Genomic DNA, 18,681 nt, shown 5'->3' with positions numbered 1-18,681 from the left:
CAACGCAGACACTGCAGTTCAGCCATCCAGGGGGTGAGAGCAGCTCACTGGGGTTTGCCTCTGATCTTCCACTTCAAGCTGCATCATCTGTCCTCTAAAGACACCCAGACTTGACTTAGTTGCACGTAGCGGAGGCTCCACCATGTTGTAATGTAAGCTACTTCAGGGGCTAGCTACCCTCTCCTTTCAAAATGCACGTGGATTTGTGAGGTTTTTGTAAGCCCTGGCAACTTCAGGAGGTATTGCACAGATCATGTCTCCCAGGTACGCTCCTTTTTATAGAATTATCAAAATAAATGGCTATGCTTCCCAAAGAGGCAGTCCCCAGGGCAAATCTGAAGTGTCACAGCAAAGGCTGCTGTTTGATCCCGACTCTTCAGGCAGCACAGGGACAGGGACAACTTGGATCTTGGTCTGACCCTGCCCTGTGATGTTGAACATGGTGTCTCCCCTGCTCCAACAGGAAGAATCAAGAAAATAATAAGCTTTTACATTTAAGAAAGCATCGTATTTCTTCTATTCCCAAGCCTATATGAAGGAAAAAATGTTGATTTTTGGGAAAAGTTTACTTGCTGCCAATATTCTTGACATCCTGAATGGGATTCAGGACGAAAATGTTTGCAAAACAGTCACCCGAAAGTGTCCTATTCAGCCAATTCTTTAACTAAATAACAAAATAAACTAGCTAGATGAAGTGTGATTTATTTTGATAATAAAATTATTTTGATAATAAAATTATTTTTGATAATAAGATTATTTTTTATAATAGAACAGTAGTTGGGGAAAAGTTGAAAAGTGGCTCAAAAATGAGGTAGCATCAGCTTGCTGCGTGTTTTTTGGCGAAAACTGTTTCATCAGTTTTTAACCAGCTGTGCAAGGGAGGCTGTAATGGATCAGTGCCTCCCCTGGGAAAAACAGGCTTAGGATCGGGGTGTGCGCGCGTGCGCAGGTAACCTGCCTAGGGGCACACCAATGATTTCAGCCTGCATTTCTACCCGCTCTTCCAACCCTTCCAGCTCACGCTTCTCTGCCCTCCCTCCCTGCCCCTGCCCATTTGGGTGCGCAGATATAAACCCTCCAGCCAATATGTTTCCTTTGGGGGACTGGAGGGTTCGCCTGGAGCATGTGCATGGCTCTTGTCTCATCCCAACGCTTTTCCTAGAGACGGAGCAGGGTATTTCCCGGTGGCTGCTGCTGGTGAGCTCACACCGTGGGCACTCCTTCCGAGCCAGAGCGGCAGGGCAGGTTGCTGCTCCAGCTTTGCTAGAAACCTTGGAGCTCCCGACGCTTCGCCTCACCGCGTGGAAGCAGTGCTGGTCCGTCTCAGGGGAACACAGGTAAGCCAGCCTGGGAAGCCAGCAGCCGCTGGCCACTCTGGTCGCTGCTTTCAGTTTTTCTGTTCCCTTTTTCTTCTTCTCTCTTGTGTCTCCTCTATCCCTTCATCATCTCTCAACTGATGCCTGTTCAGCTAGGGCATGGGATTTACCTTCTTGGGTCTGATTGTTTTTTTACCCTACGCAACCACTTGCACCACTGTAAAAACATAACGCAGAGCACCAGTGATCAGGAGAGAGTCACCGTGGTGTGAATGAGCACATGGAAACCCAAGATCTCGAAGAGGCAGACCTCAAACCAATCTGCCTGCCATCTCTTTTATTCTAATTCTGTAGCTGTGAACTCACTTGCTCTGGGGAACCAGCCAGCCTGGATTACACACAGGGCATCATTAACTTGCATCTGTAAAAGAGCAGTGGAGGTTTATCCACAAGTCAGTTTATCTGGTTGGAGCAGGAGGCTACAGAAGAGCTTGTTTGTATTAGTGTTATACTCCTGTGTTTTCTCCCTTTGAATTTCTTCTTGGGAAGAGAAGCAGAGGAAGCTGTGGTAGCTTCCCACCACTGCACACCTACCGTAACTGCTGAATGCGGTGGTGTTGCTCAGCTGACACCGGTGTAAACAGGGACTTGACTGTTTCTCTGCAAGAACATGATCAAGTGATGAGTGGTTTTAAGATAAACTTCCGTTCCCCAAGTTAGACTCAAAGCTGAAAGGATTTTCAAAGAAAAGCTCGCTCTGTTTTCCACCAGTGCCTCAGGAGGTCAGAGATGCTGCTGAAGTGCTTGGTGTCACCCCAGTACCTGCTCCTTCTGCAGAGCTAGAGACGCTCAGCCGGATAGGTTAGTTCAGCACTGCATCCAGGGACTTCACCGTTCAGCTCCAGGGAACTCCTGTGGCAAACACCCAGCTGCTAGGGATGGTGCTTCCAAACACCTCTAAGGTTGGCACGCATCAATCAGGTTCTAAAATAGCTCCAAAATCTCAAGGATCTGCAACAAAATCTGCCAAATAGCAAAACTGATCAGAACTTTTACTTTTTCAAATGAATAAAAGAGGGCTGAGAAATGGTGCTTACACTGAGGACAGGAAAGTCTTTAGCATGGGGAAGAAAAACATGCAAAAGATCAGATTTTTTTTAGAATCTCACTTGTAACTCCAGCTTCTGCCACTGCCAGAAGTCAGGCTGGGGGACCTGGCAGTGGAGAGCCCACTCAGGGTGTGAAGTTCTGATGCTTTTCACTGGGATACCAGAACAGGGCTCGCATCGGAGCACATTCAAAGTGAAATCACTGCCTGCAAAGAGGCACCTCCCAGTGCCTTTGCTCTGCACTGCCAGGGCTCCGGTAATACCCAGGGTCTGTGCTGGTGCTCCAGGGCTAAGCTCACTTAAGGTGAGCTCCAGCCCTCAGGTAGATGCTGAGAAATGACTAATGAGAACAGAGCCAATGAACAGTAAACCCTGTAGAGCTGTCCACTCCCAAAGGTAGCTCACAGCCTACAAAGAACAGGGAAGTCCTCTTGGCAGAAAGATCTGAATCATAAAGAAAGTGAAGAGAGGGGAGAAGACAGGGTGACAAGGACAGCGCTGAAATGTGGAAGCATCGTGCAGCAGCAACGACCCCCAATGGGAGATGTTAATGCCATGGATGGGGCTGTGGTCACCATTCCCAGGCTCCGAGTTCAAGAACATTTCCCAGGGTGATTCGCCACTCCTGCATTGCGGGAAGAAGGAAGCAAATATTCCACAATATGACGGATGCTGGGAAGAGGATGAGTCTTTCGTAGCAGGGTAAGGATGCTGTGCTTGAGCAGATGGTGCAAGGCGAGCACGCGTGTGTGCAAGAGGCAGGCAGGCAGAGTGTGCTTCTCCGCTTTCCCTTTGGGTGTGAAGCAGACTCCTTCCCCGCGTGTAAAACTAACCTGCTCCTTTCCCTTTTGCAAAGGTGGCTCAACGATGCCGAGCATATTCTCCTACCAAAGCGCCGAAGTCGACTGGTGTGAAAGTAACTTTGAGCACTCGACGATCATTGCGGAGTACTACAACACCGTGAGTGCGGGCACAGCCCGAGGGCAGGCTGGGGTGCAAAGGCAGCTGGCTCCGGGAACCCAGGAGCTGCTTTTACGAGACGAGATGGGACAACCTTGTTTTCTCTCCTCCTGCTCACTCCTTTGAACTTCCTGGTGTTGGAGGGTGCTGGTATGGGGAACATTTTCTGAGCTTCAGATAAATCATGGGACTTTTATCGCTTACAACAGCCAGTTGCTCACAGAACGAGCTGGAGTCAGGGGTACTTCTGGCACGTGTGAGGCTGAGTTCCCAGTGAGAGAACTCCAGCGGTGCTCCTTAGCCCAGATTTGTGAGATCCTGTTATACCAGTCCTGCAGCTCTCCTGCCAACTGGGGTAAGTCCCACACAAGGCTCATATACTCCAGCTAAATGTACAGGAGTGGCAAAATGAGAGACAGCACTTGCATGAACCGTGTCTGGCAGGTTGGGAATCCGGAACTCAGGACAGAGGAAAGCTGATGCACGAGCCAGTTTCACCTCCTGTGATCCTTTATAACTCAGGCTCCATCCAGCACCATTCTCTTGAATGCAGCCTCCTGGCTTAAGCGTAGCTGGACACATCCGTATCTGTCTGTAGAGGACTTGGTTGATAACCTGTCTCTGCAGCCGTGTGTCCTTCTACCTCAGTGCAATTACAGGCTAGCAGGGGTGTGAGGCATGTGGATTTACAACCTTCCAAAGGTCTTGTTTACAACTTTTAGCAATTACTGTCTAACACTAGAAGTTCTTGTTCTCATGGAAATGTCTCTTCCTCTTTTTTTAAAGCATTTCCTGCTTTTAATAAATTGCCTATAATAATGATAATTCCCCCCTTTCCCCCCGAGTCCCACAGATCCCCAGCTCTAATTGCCCAGCCGGGGTCTCCGAGGAGCGATGCTCAGGCTGTATGTAGTCACTCCTGTCTGAGACAGTTAACAAATAAAGATCTGCCAGTCCAGACCAAATCCTGCTTTCCTCTGGCACTCAGCTGAATGTGTTGGGCTGTTGCCTGTTTACTGGCACTGCATCCCTGTCAGATGGGCTCAGAGCTGCAAAGCAAGGCATAACCATCAAGGAAATACAGTAATCACTTCTACTCACATCAGGATTTCAAATGTAGCTGGAGATGCCAAAGGCCTCTGTGTTTTGGAGTGTCACTGGCAACGCTGGAGAGGGGCTGATTTCCATAAAGAGCAGAAAGTCTGAAAACTGTGTTTTAAATCAGAATTCATTCTGGGAGATAAATTTGCCTCATCTTCTAGTGTAGTACATAGGCGGCATTTTTCAGACATGTCTTCAGAGGTGAGACCCCATTTTCACAAGGATCCTGATTTGCACCCAGCCTGTCAAAGTGGCTCAGGATCCTTAACACACCAAGAAGTATCTCAGGAGCTCTCCAAACGCACTTCTGTGTCTAACTTCTCTGCAGCACACTGCTAGACACCGGTTGGTGTGGCCAGATGCATAGATATTTTTCTTAGGACCCAAAGCCCTCTAATTCCTAGAAAACATTAACTCTTCAGTGCCTAGGTCATTTTGTGGAACAGGTTTATAAATTATTTAGCTATTCCTGAAAATCTTACCCAGGTGCCTATTTCTGGAATGATGTCCCTACTAGCTACAGCCATTTCCCATGTTTCCATGCTACACCACCTTTGAGGCATCGGGTCTGTGGGGATGAATTTTCACTGGGTAGGTCTCAGATACAGCATTCCTCAAGGAGAGGGAAATTGCTCCAATGCATGTTTGCGCACAGATGCGAACTAGTGTGATACTAGGAACACAGGAGATGTAGGCCAAGCAAACCCTGCAGGATTTTTTCCAGTGATGAAACTAGCCCTTGTTCCTCTCCATATGTGAACACAGGGCACTTCTTTCCCAACAAAGAAAGTAGATTTTTTGGTCCTTGCACTGATCTCCTGCTTGCCAGGCTCGCTTTTACCAGTCCACAGAGCTCAGCAGAGTGCCTGCGCAGGCGGAGGGTACCAATTCTGCAGGTCCTGTCTTAAGATTCGATTCCCGTTTAGGGGAAGCAGCAGAGGTCCAAACTCGCCTTGACTGCTGCCTGCATCAGGGCTAGCATGTGTTCTCCTGTCCTAACAAGGGGAGACAAAAGAGTAAACCCACCTAAAAGGTGCTGCTGTCTGAACATCTGACAACAGCCCCAAAGGCCAGACCTTGTAACCAACAGCGGGCAGGAGCATCACTTACATGGGCATCACCCATCATCAGTCTGCATGAACTGGATGGCGTTGCCTGGCTCTCACCTCTTGCAGCAACACCAGGGGACTCTCTTCATGCTCTGGGCTCTCTTGCAGGATCAGGGTCCTTGTGATGTGTCCTAAAGCAGGAACTATAGAAATCAGACCATACTGAGATCCCTAGCTATCCCTGCTGGCTGGTAGCATGTTGCAGATCCAGCTGGGGCTCAGGGCACCCTCTCAGATGTGATCCTAACAGTCTGGATCTCCTCCTCTTCTCCCCTCTATCCATTTCTTCCCTGTATTCAGATTGCTTCCTCCCTGCAGCAAGCTTTATGGGCCTTATCTTGCTGGTCTGCCCTGAAATAATTATATCAATATTGACTTCAGCATCAGTTTGCCAGAGTTTTAGACTAGCTGGGAATCCAGCCAGCTCCTACCCAAGGCCCCTGCACCACTAAATCAGCAGGGCTTCCTAATCGAGCATCCTCTTCAGCATCTTCTTCCCAGCACCGCCTGGGGCTCAAGCAGGGTAGTTTTGTGCCAGCAGCATCAATGTGCTGCTGAGAAGTCCTCTGCGCCAGCTGCACTCTCTCTCAGGTCTGCTTGGGTTGGATGCTTTTTATTAGAAATAAGCACCAAGGGTATGAGCAAAGAATGTAAACAGTATTTTTAAGCACTTAGTAATACATGGTGGCTCATGATTGGATGCAGTTCAGCAACAAAGTGCCAACTATTTATAGTGACTCAGTGACCCAGAAATTTGTTGTCTTCTGGCTGTTTGTAGAAGAACAGTATTGTGCTACATGAGGGTCATCAGTCAGGGACCTGTCTTTCTGCCCTCATTTCTTTCCTGAAATGACTGACCCAGGATGGTGGTGATGACACCTGAATCCTCAGCAGTCTCTCTGGCAAAGCAGCAGAAGCTCTGACACTGCCACATATCCAGAGCTCGTGGATGCTTCATCGAGATCAGTGGAGATAAGCTCAGCTGCAGGTGCAAATTACCCAGCTACGCCCAGAGAAGCACACTCACTTTCAGAGAGTGTCAGAGCCATGGCGTGCGCCCTGGCCCTCCTCACGGGCTCAGTAACCCTGCGGCTTCGCAGATGCATCACTCTCTTGCCTGCCCAGAAAGCTGTGTGTAGGAGTACAGCAGCTCCTTGCCCAGTGCTCTGTAAACACTAGGCAAACAGCTGTTTCCTGCCCCAAAGCACCGGCGGGATGTTGTGATGTCAGGACACGCAGCCTCCTCTTCTGCTACACAGGTCTGGCTATTAGGAACTTGCTATACAGGTTGGGAGAACCTCTGAGGTATTCACTTCTCTCTTTGGCCCTGTGGGCTCTTCTGTCAGCTAAAGCTGGTTCGTTGGCCTGTAAGTGAATGAATGCACTCCAATGAGTCTTGCAGAAATCTCCTTTCACTGCAGAAAAAGCCTGTCCTGAGTAAGGACCGGAACATGCCTTGGCTGCTATTGCACTGTTGCCATGCTCACAGAGCCAGGCAGAACTCTGCAAACCAGCATCTCCTATCCCAGTCCATATCAGGGGCTTATTCTCACCCTGTCATGGATGGAGATGCAAACAGATTCTCTGCCAGTCTCTCCTTCCATCTCGGGCTGCAAAGTGCTGAGTTGCAGAAGCCCTGGGGCCTTTCCCATGATCCTGCTAATGCACCAGGATTAGAGCCATGTCACTGATCCTAGTCTCGCTTTTCTCCAAGTGAAAGAAGTAAATGCCAGTGTAGGCAGGCTTGGCTTAGGCACCTGGAGCAATAACTCACACTTGTTAGGAAGTGGGACATTGCTGAGACCTCACGCAGTGGAAGACCACAGCGCTAAGTAACTCTCACAGGTCAAACCACACCTCCGCTCCATCACCTCTCTCTTACCTCGCTGGCACCCCGGGCAGAGGGAGCTGGTGCCTCCTGGCCAGTCTGACCTAGCTAGGTACAGGTAGAAGCCATGCTGGGGGGACTCAGTGGGAGCAGAGATTCTGGGAAAACTTCCTAATGGGAGTACTGGGAGCAAAACCCTCTAACCACATTTGAGATGGAGCTTGCCACATCCTAAAGGACAGTTATAATACAGAACTTGCAAACCAGGGCTTGGATCTGGATGACTGATGAAGACCCTGTGTCCCCCACAGATGCAGTTTTGTAGTGACTCTCCCCTAAGCTCTGAGTTTCGCTGCTCTGCAAGGAATCACTCTATCTTTTCAACCCTATTGGCACCGTTCCCCTGCTTATCCCTCCCCTCTGATATCTGATCTTGCACATCTCATACTGAATTAATGAAGCGATAACAGTGCTATCGTGTAATTAATGGCACTGTTGCAATGCTCACTGCAGCAGCGATTCAGACCTCTCTATGTGCAATCTCAAACTCTTGCATTTCCTCACTTTGACGTGCTTGCTGGCACTTGCATACTGCTGCGTTTTCTGCAAGAATTTTCTCTTTTCTTGCCATTCCTGCTTGTCTTCCAAAAGCCTCTTTAACTATTTCACAGGAAAAGAAATATTTGCAACGCAGCTGTTATTTTAACACACGGTTTGGTTCCTCGATCATTTGCAAACAGTTTGACCTCAAGTGTGCAAGTGGGACCAGCACTTCTCTTTTCATGGCTGGAATGGGAACAGGCCTGGATTTGGCTCTAAGCACCTACAGAAAACCAATACACTTGGCCTGAGAACTGCTGTTAATGGGAGCATCAACTTGTTTCATGAAAGCCTTAGTGAAAGTCAAGATTGATCTCCAGTTATTAGAGGGAATAGAGACCTTACATTAAGCATGAATTGCATTTCCCTCTGGAATACGAGCGGGTGTGTTTCATATATATGACAACATCCCTGTGATTTGCCGCCCTGTTACCATAAACTTAGATCCCATGGGACATCACAAGTCAAGCGTCGATTTTGCAGTTTACCTGGTGCATGTCAGGGCTGCTGAGGGGTGAGACTCCAGCTGTGGAGGTCAGATTCCAGGCTTGGGGTCTGGGTCAGCATCTCACTGGAAGATGAAAGGAAAAGGGTTGTTGGGGTGAGATAAAAGTCACCCTGGCAGCTTGCCAAATGGCATTTTAGCAGATGGCTCTGCTTTGCTTTTCCAAAGCCCCCAAGAGCTGTTTGGCAGGTAAATCATGGCACTATGATTCCAACCTTTCATGAGCAAGCAAGATTTTCCCTGAGGAGGTTGTGCTTCCCTGTGTTATCCCTTTACTGAGTTTACAAAACCAGGTGAAAAATCAGGTGAAAAGGGCAGGGTAAGAACTCATAGAGCGTAAGGTTATTTCAAACTTCATTCCCCCATAGCTGCAGGGTGGAGCGGGCCTGATCCAGCGGACACGCCCAGGCTTTGGGCACTCGCTGCTCCTCCCCAGCTCCCACATTTTGCCCATCAGCATCTGCCATTTCCTGAAGCACTGGCACCTTCAGCCAGCCCAGGCAGCAGCAGCAGGCTGAGCCCCAGCACCATCCCATCCTCCCCAGACTAATCCAAGTCTGACAATGAAGCAATTTTGCAGAGTTGGAAATCAGGGCAGAATAATTTTGCTGCATTCATTCGCCAGGTATGTTTAAAGGAGGTTTATAACTTCATATAATTACTACTGTCTAGAATACCTCCTCCCCCAGGCCAGGTGGCTTTGCACATGACACTACAGGATGTCACCTCAGTCCTGTTGCCACCTACCAACGTCCTGCTTGTCCTGCCGCTTTCCACCGCAACAACTCCCAGTTAACAATGGCTTTCCTGACTGTGGCTTGCTGTGGTGGTCTAGCTCCTCAGGCCCACCCAGCCCCTCACTGCTGGATGAAAGGGGCAGAAGCCACCCAGGGAGTCTTTGTCAGGTCTGGGGTGACAGGAGAGAGAGACGGCTGCAAACAGAAGAACTTTGGCAGCTTGCTTGAAGACATTGGGCAGTTGAAGCTAAACCATCATCCAAAAGGGGCACACCAGTTTCTCCTGGGCTTGCTGGTCCCAAAGGTGCCTTCAGGGACAGCAGATGTCTGCAGCCATTGCTGTCACAGCAACAACAGTCCTTCCAGTTCCAGCCTCACTTCTTGAGAAACGCCTCTACCCTCTCCCTGTCCCAAGGGTAATACCTGTCTCCACGCAATGCTTTCCACTAGAGATCAGTATCCTCTTTGCACGTGGAGATACTGAGGCACGTAGTGGGATGGTACTTGCCCAAGATCATGCGATAAGCTGAATGTGCCTCTTGTTTTTCAGATCAGCAATGTAAGCTTCTTTGTCCTTTCTCCTGCCCTGCTCTACCTGAACCGGCAGTACCATCAGCGGCGTGCCTTGCCCTTGTATTTTGTTTCTGGCCTGCTCTTCTGTGTAGGTGGGTGCCAAGGTTGTGAGAAGACCAGACAGGTTGCCAGAGTACCCCACTGTTCATTCATGATAGCTTTGGAAGCTGGTTCTTATCAGCCAAAGCACAGGGGCAAGCTGGGGTGGGAAACCAAACAGAGGCATCTGTTTGAAGCCCTGCAGCTCATGGTTCCAGCTGCCTGCAGACGCACAGCTTCCAGCCCAGTAAAGCCCCGTGGTGCTGTGTGGACTGACTCGCTCAGGCCTCCACTAACACCAAGGTCCATGCCCTGCTCTTCAGGAACAGTGTGTCTTCAGGAATGGCCCCCAAGAACAATGCAAGGAATCGCTCTATCTTTCTATCACTCTGGCCTGGCCAGATGGGCTTGTGGGAGGACGGAGCTTTGCTGACACAAGCTGTTCTTGCTCCTCGCAGGTATCTTCTCCGTGTACTTTCACATGACCCTGAGCTATGTGGGGCAACTCTTGGATGAGCTCTCCATCCTCTGGACACTGGCTGCAGCATATTCCTTTTGGTACCCAAAGGTTTACTTCCCCAGGTGCATCAAGAGCAGGTATGACTCAGAGGGACACAGGGTTGCAGGCTCTGAGGGGAGGGATGGGACATTGACATTGATGCCTGTGACCACAGATTCCCCCCCAGCCCACAGCTGGAGGTCAGCGTTGAGAATACTGAGGTTTGCTTTGGCACCAGACCCTCCATCACTCAGTGATGGATGTGCTGACAGAGACAGAGGAAGAAACCTTCCCACGCGAAAGGGTTGTGCTGGGCTCCTGTCGGCTGGAGCTGTCGGTCTTTGCGAAGCTGCAGAGGAAACTTTGCATGGACAATTTCAAAATTATTTAGGAAATTAAATGTTCCTGAGCACTGACATTCAATTATCCATGCTGCCAAACTGTTATAGCAGCCCCTGTCACACACAGAGAGCTTTCTCTGAAGGCTGATGGGGTTTCCTGTAGGACAAGCTGGTCCAAGTTAACACCCCACATTTCAAATGTTGTCTGCAGGAGGGCTGGTTGGGCTAGAGAAGCTCAGCAGAAAGGATGGGGAGACTGGGTGAGCATGGATCAGCAGAAGCAGGAGCCCAGCAGGGTTTTGGTCCCGTCATGGCAGGCTTGCTGGTGCCCTCTGAGCCAGCCCAGTTAGCAGCCTTGCGAAGGCCTGCTCCAAGTCTGCTCTTCCGATGCAAAGAGGAGGTCACCAGGAGTTCACTGTGGAGACATGGTTGGGGGAGAGGGGAAGGGACTTGGGAAGGGATTTGCATGTGAAAGGCCCCTCTGAGCCCTATTGTTGTTCAGTCAGCCCAAATCTGCAAGTTTGCAGGCTCAAGCCCCTGCCTGCCACCCCTGGGACTGCTGCTGTGCAGCCCTTCCCTGTGCAAAGCTCCTGAGGCCTTTGCCTCTGGATGCTCTGGCATCACCACGAAAGTGCACAAGTTGCCTTCTGGGCTGTGGTGGACTGAGGGGCTTTTGACAAAGCACAGACGTAAACAGAGACCTCAGCCTTCCTGCCAGGACTACCGCAGAGGCTGAGGCCAGCCGTATGCAAATAGATTGGAGGTGCTGAAGAAGGGTTTCCTCTCTTGGGCAATGAGCAGACCCTCTCCCATCCTTACCCTTCCGTACTGTGAACCCTGGGGACACTGACGCTCACTCCCAACTCCCTTTAGGAAGCATTTCTTCTGGCTGAGTGGTGTCACCACTATGATCAGTACACTGATGTCCTTCATCAAACCAGCACTCAATGCCTACGCGCTCAACTGCATTGCCTTCCACCTGCTGTACCTGATGTGTCGTGAGCTGAAAAAGTAAGGAGGGGGCTGAGAGGGGTTGTCTGTAGGTCCATTGCATGCTTCTGGCAGGCTCACATGTGGCAGTGACTGTGCACAACAGTGTAGGGAGCCCAAGTTTTCACCAGCCACATGCTGGACTAACAGCTCTGCAAAGAATTGGGGCAGCCTGGGAGGGAGCCAGGAAGAGGCACAGGCAGGACTCTGGGCAGTGGGGTGTAAGAAGACCACCTGGCCCAGGTGCCACACAGAATCGGGACAATCCATGGGACAAGTGCATCTTCTCCTCCCCAGCTGCCTCCTCTGCAGCCCTTTCCCCTCTGTGGGAGTTTGGCAAACAGCGTGAGGTTGGGAGAACACACCAGGATCCAGGGAGAAAGATAGGAGTGCCTTGACATCTCCTAGCATCATCCTCACTCACAGAAAGTCAGAAACCCTCTCTACAGAGCCACACTTCTCCAGTTCTTGTGCTCTGATGAGTACTGTCCGGAAGAAACTCACTGGGTTTTGCTCTGGTGCATTTGCAGACAGGAACCAGCCTTCTTTAAAACTCACTTTCCTTCCAGCACAATACTCTGCTCTCTCTTCCTTGCTGTGTCTTCCAGGTGCAACGACAGAAGGGTTCACCGGATGGCCGTAGTGATGGTCATGTTGTGGGTAGTGGCCATCAGCAGCTGGATAAGCGACAGATGGCTCTGCGGGCTCTGGCAGGCGATCAGCTTCCCCTACTTGCACAGCTTCTGGTAAGGGCTCCAGCGTAGACGCAGGAACCCCAGCCCAAACATTTCAGGGGCTGAAGGGCCACAGCTAAGGAGAGATGGCAGCAGGGATGTGATGCTCAACCAAGGAGCAGCCACATCTCTGCGAAACCCTCTCCCCCTTTCATCTGTTACTGTTGATGCTGCTCCTCAACCTGGCCCCAGCCCAAAGCTTTCGTCCTAATCACTGCTGAATATCCCTTACCTCCTCCACACCAGCCACACGGTGTTTTGCAGGTGAAATTGTTCTAAATGTCCTTCCAGGTAAGCAGCTTGCTTTCAAAGGGTTGCATCTGCTCCCAGGAAGCTGCATGGAGTACAACACTCTTTACTTCAGTAGCCAAATTGAAATACAGTGATTTGCTTTGGCAAGTGTGGCTGTGAGTGCTGCGCACAGTGTGCATTCTCAGATTCATCCTCACAAATCACTGGGATGAGTGGGACAGATACCCAGTGCTGCTGGGCTAGACCAGACAAGGTGGAAGGGGTGGTCTGGTTTGGGGCTTAAGTGCCCTGTATCACCCCATGCCCCCTGCACAAGGAATTGCCCCGGCCCCAGCTCACAGAGCTCCTCTAGGATTTTGCCATAGGCACAAACCCTGCAGCCCTTGTGCACCACAGGATTGGGACCTTTGCCTGCCATTGCCTTACCCCTTGGCTCCAGCCTCACGGTGACAATGACAGCTGCACACTGCTACAAGGTGCAGGAGGAGGAGATGGGGTTACCCCTGTCCAATGCATGTTCTTTTCTGTTTTCTTGCCAGGCATGTGCTGATAGCCTTGTCCCTCCTCTACTGCTGCCCACTGGTCGTCTACTTTGATGTCAACTATGAGATGCCATCGCTCAAGCCAAAGATAGAATATTGGCCCAGCGACTCCTGGCCTGTTGTGGTGCCTTACATCGCCCTGGAGGAACGCAACAAGCAGTGTTAGAGCCGGTTGCCCTCAGGCATCCCTCGGGCATGGGGTGTGTGACGCACACGTGTGCATCTGCATGGGGAACACCTTGGCTGTGCGCCTGTTCCTCGGACCAGGGCGGTGTGGCTAGCGGATGGGGCAGGGAGCAGCTGAGGCCTCATGATGCCGGGCATGAAGCAGGGTGGGAGCCCACAGGTGCCTTGGAAGACTCTGCTCAGACTGGCATCCAGAGAACCGAAGATCTTCTCCCTCCGCCGATCCCCACTGAGAAGGGGAGGGAGGCGGTGCTTCTTCTGTGTCTTCTGGCGTTAGTCAAGCAGTTGCACCCCTTGCTGACAAGGGCACAGCAGAGAACACAGAAGCCAAACTGGTGACAGGGGGTTTGTTGGGGCTGCTCTAAATATTATTATTAATTTTATTTATTGATGTATGTGGTCTTGCTCAGGAGAGCTGTGCATTAAAGCTATGGACACTTATTTGCACTAGGCGCCTTTCTTCCCCCTGACTGCACCACAGCCCCTATTATCTGCCAGACTCTCCCACAGGCAGGGTGGCCAAAGCTCTCTCTGACCCAGGAGAGCTGTTTATAAGGAGAAATCCTCCTGGGTGACAGCCCAGAAGAGGCTCTGCTGGCCCACGTCCTGGGATGCTCTACCCCTTCTTCAGCCCCCAGCGGTCCTTGCTCCCCCCAAGCTCTGACAGCCTCCAATGGCCATGTGTAACTTGGAGACTCCTCTGCTTGCTGAGAGGGCTGGCTGGTGGCAGAGAGTGAGGTAAGGAGGTAGTACATTAGATAAACATGTTGGTACCTTTGCAAGAACAAGGAGAAGATATACAGTCTCAAAGACCACTGCTGTGCCGTGGGTACAAAGCGATTCTTTCCAGGTTCTCTGCACAGAGTAACAGCGAACAAGTTGATCCTGGGGCCATGGGACACGTTCCTCTTCTCCGAGCCTTGCTGTATTGCAGTGACAAGTTGAACCATGACACGGGACTGGGTCCTCGGACAGCCAGCGAGGACGCCCTGGAGAGCACCAAGAGGCTGGCAGAGCAGCTGACGTTGGCTCCCTGCAACGCAGCCAGAACAAGGTCATGTCACTCCAGGGACCACAGGCTTTCTGGGCCCCTGTGGGTAAAGCAAAAGCAGAAGCGCTCTGGGCTCAGCCTCTGGGGTGGAAGGTGCTGCCCAGCTGCCATGCAGCGCCTGTGCCGTGGCCATCCCGTGGCCGTGGCCGCTGCCGCCTCGTGGGTGCCTCTGCAATGGTCCCCAAAGCCACTAGATGGCAAATTTGGCTCATGAACCCCAAGCAATAGTTCATCTTGGGGAAAGGGATGCCTTGCGCAAAGACTGAACCCCAGGCCTGGTCCCTCTGCCCTCTCCATCCCCCAGCACCGGGATCAGAGACCTCTCTGCCAGCACGGCCACTGATGAGACACCTGCACAAGGTGCAGGACAAGCAGGACTCAGAGCCCCAGCCTTTGCATGCCCTTGCCTCACCGTGCCGGTGCCCATCTCCTCCTCTGTTCGTTTCTTTGTCTCTCCCGCATGCCATCACTCTTGCCTCTCCCCCCATCACCCCATCTCCCTTTCACTGACCCTCCCCGTTTTTCTCCCTCTTGCTCTCCCCCCTCACCTCACCCCTTCCCCAGCCCATCACATTCTTCTACAGCCTATTAATAACTTCTGGGCAATTGCACTGGGTCCCCGCTGGGCTCGGCCCCTCCGTCGGCGCAGCCTTGCGCAGCCACTGAGCGCGCCGGCAGCAAGTTCAAAAGTGCAGCGGGGCTTTCACAGCCCCTCTCCCCGTCAGGGGGTGGAGGAGGCCGCTGGAAAAGAAAGGCCTGGTTGCCAGGGAGCCTGGCACAGGAAAAGGGGGTCACCTTCATCTCTGACAGGACTGCCGGAGATGGACAGGCGCCAGCAGCCCTGCGGGCCGGAGATGCTGAGAGAGCCACGAAGGGATGGAGGCTGGGGCATGGGCAAGGAGGGCTAATTGGCCGCCTCTGGCCGTGGAGCCGGTGTGATGCTTTGCAGAAAAACCCAGCAGCAAAATCCCCCGAGCGGTATGGTAATAAGGGAGGTGTCCCAGGCGCCGCTGCCTTGAGAACAATGTTGCCGCAGTTGAGTGACTGTAACAGGCCCTGATGACAGCCAGGGCCGCGTTAAAAATGTCTATTCAAGCAGATCAAGACATTGAGAGGCCTCGTGGGGATCTGAAACCCTCAGGGATTTCTGGATGAAGCCAGAAGCTGAATCCCCAGCCCTGGGAACCTGGGGTGAAAAAAAAAAAGAAAGAGAGAAAAGAAAAGAAACCCACAAAGCAGCTTTAAAAGGACTGCAGCGCCTAAGGCAGGGCCTCCTGCTCCAAGCGGGGCTGTAGCCTGAGAGACCGAAGCAGCCCTGACACCAGCCCTGACTGTGGTCTGGGTGTCCCGGGGGCTGCACAGGGTTATCTGACGCCGGGATCGCACCTCCCGAAGGTCCCTCAGCTGCTGGGCATGCTCTGTCCCTCCTGCCAGGGAGCCACGGCTCCAGCCCGTGGGGTGCAGAGCTGACCAACACCCCATAAAAACGAGCGGAGCTGTCAAAGGGACGAGTTAGGGCACTTTCGCCTTGAGCTGAAAGGGGTCCTGCAGTGATGACCAGCACGCTGAGAAGGTAAAGCTGGGAGCGAAAGGCATCAGTGGCCCTTTCTCATCCCCCCAGGCTATGGGGAGTTCTGACAGTACCTTCTGCACCGGGACCCTTGGCCATGCAAGTGCCTCTGCAGGTGTAACCAGCCAGCTTGCTCAGCAGAGCAACACTGGGCAACAGGGCAAGAGCTGCAAACCCACGAACTCGGGGATCGGAGTTAGGACTGGTCAAAATTAAACCTTTCCTTATTTTCACCAGATGAGCCTTAACCCGGGTCATTTCCCTGATTTGGTTTTCCATGTGGCTGCCTAAACCACAAGAAAAGAGGCAAGAGGAGCAGGAATGAGGAAGAGGATACAGGCTGCTGCTTTCAACTGATGCCAGATTAAAGAGGTTGTGAAACAACGGCACCAGTTGAGTCCATTTGGTGCAATTGCAACACAAATGAAATAACAATGTTGATAACGCACCGGTCCTGCAGTATCAAGGATTAATGCTTACCTGTTCTGCTGCACCGAATTGCCTCCTGCTGCTATGGATTTACACTGCAAGATTTGGCTTGCAGACTGGAAACTTCTCAAGGCAGAGTGATTTATCTGTAAAGGACATTGCACATTCATAGACCTGCATTAATAATGCAAAAGTAATTAATAATAGCCCAGTCTCTGCTCTTAACAATGCCAGGAGAAGAAATTGCTTCATTGGTATGTCTCTTAAGCCTTTTGCAAAAGATCTTTATTTGTTAACTGTCGCAAAGAGAAAGGAAGATAATAGTTTTGAAACACAGACCACATGTCACTAGGTCCTGGGATTTTATTGCCAGCCTGGCAATCTTTACAACTGATTTAAAGAACCCTCTGCTGGAGTCATGTTAAAACAACATCGACTCAGCTTTGATTTTTTTTAGTTTTAATTTCCTAGGTCTGCCATCAAAAGTTTGAAACCATGACCACAAAAGGCTAGGAAACCCAGGAAGGAAAGAGATGAGCTCCAAGAATTGCTACCTCAAAAAATCTTGTGCTTTCAACTCGAAGTGCTACTTCGAGCTTTGACTCAGGATTTCCAACCGAGGGGCTAGCAATTCTGTTACACCCACCTCACAACTGCTAGGAAAGCTGTTTCTTTTTTTTTTTTTTTTCCCCCACTGTTTTACCTACATCCTTGCTATCCACTTTTCATATAAGACAAAAATAGCTCTAGGGACATAAACATATACCAGGATTTTCCAGATATTGATGGCTGTTCCGGATAGACAAAAGGTATCAGGCCCTGGTCAGCTGGAAGTCATATTTCAGTGAACACTCTGTCACTGTGTTTGCAGCAGTCAGGGTCCCGAGGTCCCGTGCCTACGTCTTTCTGTATTAACTCACACGGTGGCTGCACACATAATCAGGGCTGGTTTTGACCAGTGCTCATAGAGGAGATGTGGGTAAAAGTTGCCTCTCAATAAGGAGAGGCACAGCCATTACAGGGCCAAATAAACCAGTTGAAAAAAATTATTTTTGCTAGAAAAGATTAAATTATCTCTATCTCTTCAGTCATTTGTGTAAAACTCCATGATTTGGTTCCATTTAGTAAGACATTCTCACTGCTGTTTTCAGAAGAAAAAGAAGCAGTTCACATTTGTCTGACAAAGTGGTTTAAATAACTCCAATTCTCTAGTAATGGCTGCTATCAAAATACCTAAAATGGAAGGACTAATTTTTCTGTGCCTTCACATTACAGCTCAGAATGTGGTTTCAATTAGGATTGTTCTCCACTTTTTATTTATTCACTTTCTATGAACATTCAGTCACTTGGGTCCTGATTCATGAGCTCACTTAAGCACATTTTTTTTTTTATAAACATGTTTAAACATAAAACTGAATCATTTTGTTCTCCTGAAATGGCACACTTAGTTTCAGTGTCTCAAATATTTAACAAAAGGCAAAGATTTATCTCAAGTGCTGAAGTAGTCACCAAAAGCAACATTCAGTTGTGCGTCGGGTTATAAAATTCACAATCTGCAATCAATGCAGCATTGGTTTAGATAGGCCTTCCATAAGAGCCCAGCTGTCTCTGTCCACTAAAATGCTTAAGCATATGTTTAATTTTAAGAATATGAATAATTCCATTGATATCAATGGCATTAGCTTACACTTAAGAATGTATATTGCTGGGCTGGAGACAGAAATAGTGCCATGTAATGCCAATAAAGTGCAAACTGCAATATTTCTCTAAGCACATTCTGGGACCAATTTAAAAATTAATCAATGAAGAACCGTAATGTGAAAATGCAACAATTAATATATGTGAGATTTTGCTGTTTACTGTCCTTATATTGCCAAGTATTAACATCCACCAGAGCACTGCCAAGTGAAATCAAAACCAAATCTGTGAAACAAAGTAAAAATGGCAACAACTTGAATTTGTTATTCATCATGAATCATCCCATCAGACTTAAAGATTTACTCATGTAACACTGAATAACATTGACTGTCCTTACAGAAAGACATATATATAGATTAAAGACAGGGTCTGACCCTATTTGTACCATCCCCAGTGTGTACTAACTCTGTTCAGCCCAGAAAGCCAGTCCAGTATGAAGTCAACGCCTGAAAGGGAGAAGAGGATCTGCTCTGTAACAGCAGAAAAGTGCCTTGAACAAGGACGACTTTTAA

General features: G+C 50.0%; 1 protein-coding gene across 1 annotated transcript; it reads left to right on the top strand.

Moving 5' to 3' along the window:
- The first annotated feature begins 3,292 nt into the window (after positions 1-3,292).
- On the top strand, positions 3,293-13,401 carry ACER1 (alkaline ceramidase 1). Its single transcript, XM_009932220.2, has 6 exons — positions 3,293-3,385; positions 9,816-9,930; positions 10,336-10,474; positions 11,591-11,728; positions 12,316-12,453; positions 13,233-13,401. Exons 1-6 carry the CDS (start codon positions 3,293-3,295, stop codon positions 13,399-13,401), a joined length of 792 nt encoding a protein of 263 aa, XP_009930522.1.
- The last annotated feature ends 5,280 nt before the right edge of the window (positions 13,402-18,681 follow it).

Source organism: Opisthocomus hoazin, chromosome 27 (assembly GCF_030867145.1).
Source record: "Opisthocomus hoazin isolate bOpiHoa1 chromosome 27, bOpiHoa1.hap1, whole genome shotgun sequence".
NCBI lineage: Eukaryota > Metazoa > Chordata > Aves > Opisthocomiformes > Opisthocomidae > Opisthocomus > Opisthocomus hoazin.
The sequence above is the reverse complement of the archived record's forward strand: the minus strand, read 5'-3'. Positions and strand labels throughout refer to the sequence as shown.